This window comes from Plodia interpunctella, chromosome 13 (assembly GCF_027563975.2).
Source record: "Plodia interpunctella isolate USDA-ARS_2022_Savannah chromosome 13, ilPloInte3.2, whole genome shotgun sequence".
NCBI classification, from domain to species: Eukaryota; Metazoa; Arthropoda; class Insecta; order Lepidoptera; family Pyralidae; genus Plodia; species Plodia interpunctella.
Window position 1 is genome coordinate 9,912,138 of NC_071306.1, and position 12,272 is coordinate 9,924,409.

Consider the following 12,272-nt stretch of genomic DNA (forward strand, 5'->3'; position numbering starts at 1 on the left):
AACATAACCTAAATTAATGTCAAAATGATCCTTCGAGAACTTCGTTCCTAAACCTGGACTGAAGCTGAGGTTGGCGCAGCGAAACCCGGCGTTGGCTAGAAAGGGTGGCCATTGGGACCCACCCTCATTCCCTCCACCCTTGTCCCGGAGCCGCTGCGTAGGCGTGTGTTGACAAACGATGTTGCTGAGTCTATTTCGAGCGAAGCCCCGCCCATCCCCCCTCGGCCCAGGCAATCCTCCACCCCTCAAAAGCGTCCTTGACCTTCCGTATCCAAACAACCGCAGCCACAACAAGTAGACACACTTGGTGTATAATTTGTTTTCCTTTCGTTCGAGCGCCCGCCTCGATTGATTTTGCTCCTGCGTTTAACGTCTTCCAAATATTTACAGTCGTTGTAAGTAATTGCGACAGAGTGTCGCCGAAGAGAAATATATTATTACGGGTATGGAAAAACAGATACGTTTCCCACAGATCAGCATTGGAACCAACCGCATTTTAACAATATTCTATGATAATGTGACGTTTGATTACCTACTCATTATAAAGCCTATTAGGTGTTGTTTGGATTTAATTCCTGGGTTTATCATTTCTCAGATCAAAAAATTAAGGTTTGTTAATTGACGTCCTTGGAGAAAAGGCTGCGGTGAAGTTTGTTGCGCCGCTTCTTCTTCACCTGCGCTTTGGAAGCCGGCAGTAGACTTAGTTTAATTAATTTTTGACGTCAATAAGTGATGTATATCATCCTAAATTGAATAAAGAAATTTGAATTTGAAAGGATCAAGAGATAAAATAAACTTTTAGAAGCTTTATTAGAATTCGCAGAAATGATCATCCGCAAGTTCTGTGAATCTTGTTCCAGTAAATCCTTTCCAGTAAATCTTTAAAAATATTAAGACTCGCCTTTTGATAAACATTCTCGATCACAACTAGGAAAATCCTTATTCTTGCATATTATAAAATAAAGTCCTCTATACCGCGTCTGTCTGTCTGTTCACGATAAAATCAAAACCTATTGCACGGATTTTCGTGTGGTTTTCACTAATAAATATAGTGATTCGTGATGAAAGTTTAGGGTATAATTTATTATGTTGTTACCCGAGCGAAGCCGTGACGGGCCGCTAGTAATATAAACCAAGTGATAAAAAAGCCTAAAGCTTTTTTATCAGTCCGCCTTTTACATATTTTTGTACAACTTAAATAAATGAATAAATGATGATGAACAGATTATTAATACAAGCTTTTATTTAGTTTCGTTTGTCCAGTTGTCTGTAAATAACTCTTGCAAGTTGGATTTCTCCTACTCCCAGTTGACCTACAGAGTTGAAATATCTCACGTCGCTTCAGTTTCCATGACAATGCATATGATGATAAGCATGACCCGATGGTGCAGCCCGGATCGGCTCCAAACGAGGGAACTCCTCAACCGTTTACAGCACGGACATGGGACTTTTTGTCAGGTGTTAAATGCCGTAAAGATCACTCTGACGACAATAAAAGCTTGAGTCAAAAATGACATTTTTGTAAAAAACTTGTATTGAATCATAGATCGATAACGATTGAGTATTGCGATCTTGCGCTATGGCAATCAATTCGATTTTCAATCAAAACACAATATCAATGTTTACATGCGGATGTAATACGTTTTGATATACCACACTATTATCAGGCTCGATGGTTAAAAAAAAATAAAATCTCGATTAAAAAACAATTCGACCTGGATCCGAAGGTGACCTCGCTAGGAGTCGGCCCGTGAAATAGGTTAGGACTAGGAAATTATGTATTCAGGTCACCAGTGCGGTCTAACTTTGTTCGGACATAGGTTTCCAACGGGGTGTTGTTGAGCATAACTTGATCGCTTCTACTTTTCCCTTTTTTTCATAAACTTTCGCCTTGCCATCGCTTTTTCATCCCTTTTCTATAACACTAAGATCCTCTACCATTGGGCAAAGGCTCTTCCATTTCATAACTTCTATCGATTCGTTAATCAACTAGGCTCAGCAATACAACCTCCTACAACTAATAATGATGGGTAAAGTCGCTGGGAAGAGAAAGGTTGGAGGAAGGAAAAAATCTTGGCTGCGGAACATCCGGGAATGGACCGGGATAGCGAGCGCAGCTGAGCTGTTCCGCCGAGCTAAGGACATTAAAAAGGATTTTTGGAAATTCAATCCATCTTTCTATGCGAAAATTCAGAAAATAACAATAATAATATTACATTAGCTCACAAACAAAAACACTAAGCTTATATATCAATGGATACAATAACAGAAACGAACACAACACCCACAAAACAAATCGAGCTAATCCAGCTACACTTCCACGAAAACAAATAGCAAAAATTGATAACTCCGCCTTTCAAAATGAACCTTAAGCTTTGACGATAAGGTTGAAAACTCAAAACTAGAGAAAAGCTAAAAGTGCAAGATACGATACTGGATATAATTTACCAAGAAAAGGGATCGTTACACGTGGATCTCTCCAGCCAAGGTCGGGCATCGAACTGGCCCAAACGTAATGGCTACACATCGTTCATGATCGTAGCCAATCGACATACATTGCTTAGTCTTCTTCGCGTTGACACAAAGCTCACGCTAACACAAAGCAATGAGTTACTGCTGCTGTAAAAGTTTTCCCATTGATCCTTGTCGTAAGGTTGAATGGAAAAGTCATTATTTAGATTATAATATGTATTTTTGTTCAGAACCAGGATGGATGAGGACCTGGTGATCTACCATAGGTGTCCATGTTACCGAGTGATGGTGCTCTCTAACGGTCTCTAAGTCTCTTCTAACGGCTTCGTATTGGTCAATTCAAATATGTCACTCCCGAGTTGAAGGTGGACGTGTTTTGAATGTATGACCCAGGTCTAAAATTCTGATAATTTTATTTTAAGCTTTATTGCACAAAAATACAATTTGTAAACTAAAAACAGTCTGTGGGTAACATCACAAATTGTTCTCAACAAGGGGTGTATAGAGGTCGTGACGTTATAATATATATCGGCGGATCCTGATACCTGCGACTGGTGGGGTGGCTCGCACCAGAGTGGCGGGTGGTGATAGTCTCGAGGACTAGCCATGTCATTTAGTTTCTTAACATTGGGCGCTTATTTACGGAAGAATACACACGAGGAATTCGAATGCTGCAAGGATAGCGACAAATTGTGATTCTGAAATATGCTAGCCCGTCGCTTATTGTATACCTACTTAAGTCAAAACTCAGGGAACAAATGTCTTGCTATTCTGGTTTCGTCTGGTCTTGGCTTGATGTCGTCAAGGAGGACACGCGTGACAATGCGAAGGTAGTTTCAATTCAATTTAAGGTAGGTATTTGTGGGGATAAAGCGGCTGACACATTCTGTATTTTCTCAATTTTTGCAGCAATACATAGTAATAAGGACTAACTCCCAACTCTCGGTCTCACCTATCCTGATTCGCGGGACGGGGGCAGGCGGGGGGGAAGGGGGAGGGCTGGAGCTATTTATATAAAATCGATAGGTGCGCGGCCGTGGCCTTGGGCGCATCGATCGCAACTGACGGGCGTGAGGGACGAGCCCCCGACGCCCCCGACGAGGATCCCGGGGCCCTGTTACCTTGTTATTTGTACTAATATAATGAAGCTGGAGAGATTTTGGTAAAGTTTGTGCGTAACAGATAATATAATAACTTTAGAAACAATTAGTAACTGTCGCGCAGTTGTCGCTCACTTGGACCCGCGCAGTAATCGGCCACGGGAAAGGCATCGTTTCAGTTTCATCTTTCAAACAGTGTTTTAAATCTCCAACATCCTTAAACAGTATTTAATATCACATATCACATTTGATTTATTACACGAGGATTAACACAAAACGAAAAAAAATGATATTTCAAAATCTGCCTTAAGAATGTTTTGGTAAATCGTTTTTAAGTAGGTAAGCTTCAGTGGAGCTCGCAAAGCTCCATAATTCCCGCGTTTTTCCGCAAGCTTTGGTAGGTAAACACGTTTAAAGATCCCGTGAAAAGGTTTTTTTTTTCTACGAGATTCCCGTCTTTCCGTTTATACTAGTTTTGTAATAAAGCGCGAAGTTTTGCAGACTACTTTGAATTTATCAATTGGTGTATTTCAAACTCTATATTGAAAAAAAAGATATTTTTCTAAATACATAATTTTGTGATGGGATTTTGTATAGACAAAGAAAAATATATCCTCAACGTGATCTATTCAACGTGATTTTTTTCTATAAATTATATACATCAATAATATTATTATAAAGAGGTAAGCGTTTGTGAGTGTGTATGTTTGAGGAAGAATGCTATAGGTTATATTTGATCTCAAAATTCCCACGGGAGTGAAGCCCCGGGCAACATCTAGTTAACAACGGGGAGAGAAGATTGCTTTTTAATAGATGGATATTGAAGGTTTATTCCGCAGAAGGGTTGCCATGTTCGGATGTTTTTTTAAAGTTAACCACCGCCAAAATTAAACTCATATAGGGTAATTTTACGGTTTAAAATACAACAACTATATAACTTTGAATGAATCATCCACGAGGTGGATGATGGTTTCATGGGTGTGGATGATGATGTTATTCATTTAAATTTTTGTTTTTGAAGACTATCGTATTTTTGGCGGAAAACGGGACGGGACACGTGTAAATCAAGACGAACCTATGTTGCGGGAAATGGGAGAGGTCACGGAAATTAAAGAATAATTTAACCAAATAAACTTTACCATGCTTGCAGGATAACAGAATAACTTAAATTTGATGTGGACACAGCTTGTGAGTACAAAAATCTTTGTGCGAAAGCTGTTCAAAAATAAATAAATACAAAATGACGTAAAAAGTGAATTGAAATGAGACATTTGATGTTTATTGATCCACTTGCTACATTCTACTTTGAAAAACACAAATTTTTAATAATCCGTAGAAGCGACACGCCATTGTCATTACCAGTATTGTTACAAAATGGGGGTTAATGTTTTCAGGGTAAATTCTGAAGGCAGGGCTAATGATCTGTAATTACAAAAAAGGGAGATTGGGGTAATCTATGTGCCAGGGGCGAATATATTTTAAATATTTAGATTCAAAAGTCTGTATGTCCGTTATGCTTTCGCAGTTAAACCAGTAGAGCGATTTTGATGAAATTCCACATAGATATAGCTCGAGAACAATTTTTTTTTTAAATATCAAGTATATTTTCTTTATGGCAGCTATGGAGAGCAAAATTTGAAACACATACAAGATACTTTTTGAGAATGTTTTCTATTATGTTTGGTTCTGGTTTATTCAGAGCTAGACATATTTGAGTGTAAGTAAAATACCATCATATGCTATGCTATACCTAACATATACTGTGTGTCCTCCTCCATATAAGGTGGTTGTCGTACGGTTGTCGTACGATGGCGACTAAAGGAAACATAGCCTTGGCAGCTAATAGGCAACAAAAGCATTGCCAATGAGCAAATGTGGTGGGTGTAAAACCACAAAATATTACAAATTTTACGGTTTATTTTTCCGCTCTCAGCTTCCCAACGTCCCGCAGCCCCGAATGATGATACAGAGTCACTATCGCACTTTATAAATTAAAATATACTAGCATATTTTAATTATGTTTTATCACTGTTTTATGAATAACAGATATAGAATCAATTAGATAGGGCAGTCGACGAAGACAGATACTTGCATGGTAAGCAGTAAAATACAATAAAATAAAAGTACAAGCCGACGAATAAAGTACAAACCCATAGAATAACCAAAAAAAAAATTTAATTGCCATTCTGAAACCAGTTTTCAACACAGTTCGTTACGAACTTTTGTTTTTGGTTTCACAAGAGTGACGTCACTAGTTGCCTAAGTTGCCTGCTGATCTATTCAAAATAATGTATACTTTTCTATTCAGAGAATAAAGTGAATACAACCTCTGTGGTGTCAGATAATAATACTTTTTTCACGTTGCAACATATAAATTAGGAAAACACTCTGTAGAACGGTGTGAGGCTTTTTATTTGATTCGCCTAAAGGAAACTGACGTGACATGAAAGTAGATCTAAAGTTCTGCACAGTAAGCCAGGGGGCAGATATCACATTACAAATAAATACATATTATTATATATACCTGATCGTGAAGATGGTCCAGGATCGTCAGCCATGTTTCTCTTGCCTGAAAAACAAAATTTAAGATTGAAAAATTGATATAGAATCGGCGAAAGAAGTCCACAAAGGCTTTTTCTAAAATGAAATGAAAACTCGAAAGTTAATTTTAGGGTACAGTGGTCCTGGCGTATATTGGAGGGATATTATTACTGGGAGTGACATCAGTGAAAATCAATTGAACATACTATTATCAATGATAACCATCTGTAAGTGATAATCTAAGTCAATTTCAAACATTTCATCGATATATGTGCCAAATTTCATCAAAATCGGTATAGATTTCGAGTTTATTAATTTTGACCAAAAATACAGTTTTCTCTTGGAATATTAGTATGAACTAATAACTTAAGAAATACATATAATAAAATAATCAATAAAAACAGAAACACCCAAAATTGAGGTATTGCTGTACTGCAGTTTTGCCTGCTTTGCTACTTTTTCTAGTACGCAATGTAAGGTAGCCTATATTCTACTCTGTACTCCTAAGTTTTGCATACATATACATTGTTACGAGTCCTAACTATGTATATGTATGCAAAATTTCAATAAGTCTGATTGAATAGATAAATGCTTAAAAAGGTAACAAATATTCATGTTTATAATAATAGTTGGAGTTTGAATAATGAAGTTTGATATTAGGACCGGGATTCATATCCCATCCTTGGTATACTAAAAGGGTATTCCTGTACACTTTAAGTATACCTGTGATTTTAACGTTTCAACTACCCACCAGTTAAGTGATTGAAAATGTTATAAGTTAGGTTATTAATATAGTAACTATTACAAATACACCGCAGCGAGACAAATGTTAATTGTAAATAGGAATTGTTACAATGAACGCTGTAAACAAGGTTAGAAGTAGTAAACATAAAGACTACTACAGAACTTTGACAAATAACAAAACCCTATTTTAGGGGGAAACCGTTTTAACAGTACAAAAGAAAGAAAAGTATATTTATAGGTATGTTTTAAATTGCTGTTTGCATATAATTTTGATATAATTTAACGCTCGAAGTAGGTACGAACCTTGCTTTGACCAGCTGGATTTCCAAAATCCCACTTAAAAAAATAAATCACACTTGCAAGCATCCACGGAAGTAAAACTTTAAAGAAAAAGATAAATCATTTTTAATAAGGAATTATATACCCATGAGAAATGATTAGGAGTATTTACAATAGTTTCCACATTATTTTCTTCAAAACAAGAAATGTTTTGACGTCGATGTCGATGATGAATTTTAGTTGACAACTTTGACATCCAACCACTTGCTTCACTGAAACCACCCGGTATTGCCATGCCATGTCATCCCAAGCGGCAAATAAATTACCAATGCACTGGTAGTCCGGTAGGCCCCATGGAATTTAGTAGGTACTCCGCACAACGAGTAAAGCTACCAATTCCATGCGGGGCCCTTTCTAAATCTTTGATGAAACTGACACACACAAGATCAATCCGTTTAAGGTTTAACGAAGCATTAGTACCTAGGTACCTACCTATCTACAATATCTACCTACTCTAATAACCTATCTATCTACAAATCCATGGTTCACGTATGGAGTAGGTAGGATACCTACCTACAGTCTCTCTCTCTCTCTATGCTGTCAATCTGAATGTTTTTTTATGTCATCCGTATCTGTCAAGTCAAATGTCACATGAAATTGAAAACAAATTTTCTTTGTGATGTGATGATTCATATTTTATAAAAATTAATGCATAACGTAATAAATCTCATTATTACTATTCAATGCAGTGTATCCACCTATAGTTAAAATATTACCATAATCATGTTTTCGTCAATATTCGGAAAAAGAAGGTCTCCCGTAGAAGATGATACTCCACCGATTCCTGGGCCCAAACCAGAGGATGGTTTTGTCGTAGTTGACCCCTCATTGCCTGGTAGAGGGTTGTATCCTAACGTGGGTGGAGGCGGATCCCTCCCCGCGATGCCACAAAGGCCGGCTCCTCCAACACCAAGGGCTGGCAGAGTCGATCAAACATTTCATTACCTGCAAGGAGTTCCTTTTACATTATGTCGTGAGCTGAAGATGGCGTCAAACAAGGATGCCTTAACAGCTGAGGTAACTGATCATTTGGCATTCTTGACTAGAAAGTTTAATGTGAACACTTATGATTATGAGTTCAAGCTGGAGAAAAGTGTGCTTCAAGAGGTGTCATCTTAGAGTGTGTTAAAATTTACATTACATTTAGAGATATATACATGATGGTTTGGTGATAATTAGAAAAATGCTGTTAATAAAAATAAGCTAATTTATCACAAATGTCTCGAGCATGTGTTCAGGCTGACTTTAGAATAGAGTAACAGAATATGGAAGATTAACTTTAATCTAGTGTTAATTCATTTTCAAATTCCACAATGCAGCATTTATTTGTCTTATCCTTGTCCAAATTATGTATGATTGAAATGTTACAATAACAATGAAACATGGATGTATTGGCCTTATTTTCATATTAATTTTCTAAATTATTTTTTAAATAAAAAGTTGGGAAGGTCAGTCTGAACAGGAAAAATGCATAGATGAATTTTCATGACTAAAATAATATGTACATTATATAAAATAAGTAAATTTAAAATAAAGAAAATGTATGTATACTATTCCAGAATTAATGATGTAAATAAAATGGAAAACATAGAAATAAGCTTCTTTTTATTTTTCTAAACTTTATTTATTATTATTCCAGGTATTTTTGGGTAACATACACAGACCATAATAATATAACACATCCTTCTTGACTCTTGTCACTTGTGTAAAAGTGAAAAAAAAAGTTATTATACAAAAAAATTCAGTCTAATTTTCAATAAAATTTCCGAATCTTTTATTAATTTATTTTGTTTTTATTATTAAAAAGAAAATTGGTAAAATAAACTTAAAACCAAAATGTACATCAACTATTTGTGTAGTAATTTATATATAATATATAGTACAATAACTATATATTTTTTATTTAAATAGGACAAATCACCCCTTCGCATTTTGAATTCATCCAATCATTCCATGACAATAAACACTTACAAAATTTTAAAAGTTTTGATAATATTTGTTATATGTATATGTATGTGCAGTCAATCGCATGACAGGATTGATAGGTTACTCTGCATGGATATTTATTGAATTTGTAATAGACACTTATCAATTTAGATTTACCAGGCGGCCCAACTTAACTAAGCGCCTATTTTAACTGAACAGAAAGGACATCTGAAAAAAGACAGTAACATTATTATAAACAACTGTGGATACTGGATATTGTGTCCTTAAACTACTGCTTACGTGTGTACAACAGGGATTCACACAATTAAAAATGAACCTTATTTACTTACATAGTATATAAAAAACGGATACCTTCAGACCAACAAATATCTTCGAAAATGGCTGGGATTCATACAATTAAAAATGAACCTTATTTACTTACATAGTATATAAAAAATGGAGACCTTCAGACAAACAAATATCTTCGAAAATGGCACCAATGATCCTTCACATATATCCTATCTATCTGAATTGAATATTATTATTCAGATGTGCTATATTCAGGGCCTTACTATTTAAGGCTAGACCTCCAACCACGCAACTGTGAAACATCAAATTCTTTCAGCCATTGTTGCATCAAAACATTTTGTGAGCTTTGTATGTGAGCAATGATTTGTTGTCCTTCCTTCTTGTTAGCTTCTCAGCTTCCTCTGGTGTCTAAATACGTACTTAGTAGTAACATGGACAAAATATGTCGAGTTCAACCTTCCCTTAGTTGAGGGGAGAGGCAAGGCAAGTAAGAATTCAAAAAAGATGTAATTATTTAAAACAGGTTGTACTAGGAGCACTTTCCCTTTTAGTGCCCAACTCAGTTTGGCAGAAAGTGTATTTAGAATTGAAATTGATATGTTGCTGTTTCAAGACACAGACCATTGTGAGTCAAACTAAGTGTTTGTGCATTGTGTGAATTGCTAACTACAATTCTAATACCATTGAGTCCAAAACTATATTAACAAGCCCAGCTTCACAAACTCTTTCAATCCATACACAAAATACTTTCAGAAAACAAAATGTACCATTACAGTTAGTTAACAGGGTCATTATATGATTGCTGCTAACCCGCATATTAATGCTATTATGATGAAAAACGGCAGCCAAGTTTTGAGGAAAGCACTAAAGCTGAAACAAAAAAATAACAATAATCCTATGAGTGTCCCAATGCAAATGGGCAAAGGTTTTCCCTTAATTACATAAATTTGAAACAATAATTGGCAGGAAAAGGTAGTCTCATGTCCACATGAAAAGTCGCCTCAATCCAATGCTCCAATTTGATAAGAAAGAAAGACAATCACTTTCACATTTATAATATTAGTATAGATTCAACTTAAAAAAGAGTATAAGCATTGCTGGATTACACACTCACACAGCTTGGATTTGTGTGACAATCTGCAATAATGGCTGTGATGTCATGCTTTGGATGGCAATATTTGCAATACCTGTAGAAGGTAACTAAGTTATAAGTAACTATGTAATAATTTTAAAACCACCATTTTATACTTAGTTGGCAAATAAATGAATATGAAATATGACAAGCTGCTTAATACAAGTGTATTTCATCATTATACTACACCAAACTGCTGCAATCTATAAATTCAAATTTATATTCTTCAAAATCACATTATCCAATTGTAAGTATAGCCAGTGTTCCAGCAATGTGGACATTAAAAAAGCTGATGATGTTTGACAAACAGTTTTAAAAACAAATTAGATAGAACCAATCTCATACTTCAAGACACACATGCAATCAGTCAATTATATTTATTATCATAAAATGTGTTACATTTACAAAAGTGATAAACACATCACCTACAGCCCAGATGTTGGCTACAAAATAATTATTTATGCAATGTATAGATTATTGAGGGATATTAATAATTTATATAAATAAATTTACCTGACATATTTGGAGTATGGTATCATATAAAAGACCAGTTTGACCATGTTCCAGTTTTTGCTGCCACCATAGCTCATGATGTTGAGAGCTGTTGCTACATGAGAGTGGCAGTTGTCATAAAATATGATATGCTGAAAAATAAGTACAAACGTGTTTTTAATACTATTTGTTGTTATCTATCTGACAATAACATATCAATTTTAATTATAAAATAATAACAAGTTTTAATAACATTTCTAGCAATGTTAAAAAATTACCATTCTCTTTCTATAAATCTCAGAAGCTTGAGTTACTGCAGCATCCCAACCAGCTTGTCCGTTATTGGCTTTCTGTGGACTCAGTTGCACATATTTTGTAGGGTTTCCAAAGGCCATCAAGTCTTCCGAAACGAAGTAAGGGCCCGCGAAGTCTCGAATCACACCATTTGACATGCAAATACCCATATGACCCAAAAATGGGAATATCCATCTAAAAGTTTGATAAAGTAGATTTAAACAAAAGGGTTGCAATACATAGTACATAGTATAAAACTAATATTTGGTTATTCATACGATAAAACAGGAATTGGAGTCCAAACTATACAATATGGATATCTGTTGCGCTCGAAATCGATGGGATCCATTAGTACTGCTTGTTCTGTGTCGTTCAGATCCAACGGACTGCCTGGACTTCGATCGCCACTCATTATTTTAGAAATAGCTTAGTTTAAAGCAAAATCTCAGTCCAAAGACACAAATAACAACAAACATAGAATTAAATATTAGGTACAACAGTGACAACAAAATTGAACAAAACAACAATTCGATATTTACTAAAATTGTTATTTTACCCATCAGACACATTATTGCATCTCTATTGACATCAATTTTTTTTTTCGTCTTGCGCAAAAAACGAAGGCATACAGCAGATATATTACTTTACCTCTTTGCAGTCTTGCATCGGCTTGCTTGACGTGTAGAACTTTACTTTAATTTAGGAAAGTAGAAAGTAGCATAAAGTGTTAATACAAGACGAATTTGCTAAATTATTGAAGTCCATTGTAAAACACAATACCTTTATTAAAATTTTTGAACATCACTGATATCATATTGTACTATTTGTGGGATTGGGATATGTATATTATTTTTAACCACCACTTCTTCAACATAATCAATTAACCACTTTCACCCAAAAACTATTCAAATCAAAAATATAAA

At 35.3% G+C, this 12,272-nt stretch overlaps 2 protein-coding genes across 7 annotated transcripts in view; both read right to left on the reverse strand.

The window, feature by feature from the left end:
• The window catches only part of HDAC4 (Histone deacetylase 4), a 74,416-nt gene extending 67,029 nt beyond the window's left edge, over positions 1-7,387 (reverse strand). For 3 of the 6 annotated variants that reach the window (XM_053754199.2, XM_053754204.2, XM_053754193.2), the window contains exons 1-2: positions 7,282-7,371; positions 6,097-6,141 (exon numbers count right to left, since the gene is read on the reverse strand). In XM_053754199.2, coding sequence (XP_053610174.1) covers positions 6,097-6,141; positions 7,282-7,285 — 49 coding nt within the window. In that variant the 5' untranslated portion in view covers positions 7,286-7,371. Of the gene's footprint in view, positions 1-6,096; positions 6,142-7,160 lie in introns of all 6 variants that reach the window. The other 3 variants (XM_053754195.2, XM_053754200.2, XM_053754194.2) reach the window with 3 other exon arrangements.
• A 1,403-nt stretch (positions 7,388-8,790) lies between these two features.
• On the reverse strand, positions 8,791-11,905 carry LOC128675081 (uncharacterized protein). Its single transcript, XM_053754224.2, has 4 exons — positions 11,628-11,905; positions 11,334-11,544; positions 11,077-11,207; positions 8,791-10,301 (listed from the first exon to the last, which is right to left on the reverse strand). Exons 1-4 carry the CDS (start codon positions 11,759-11,761, stop codon positions 10,223-10,225), a joined length of 555 nt encoding a protein of 184 aa, XP_053610199.1. The 5' UTR covers positions 11,762-11,905; the 3' UTR covers positions 8,791-10,222.
• Positions 11,906-12,272: the final 367 nt, after the last annotated feature.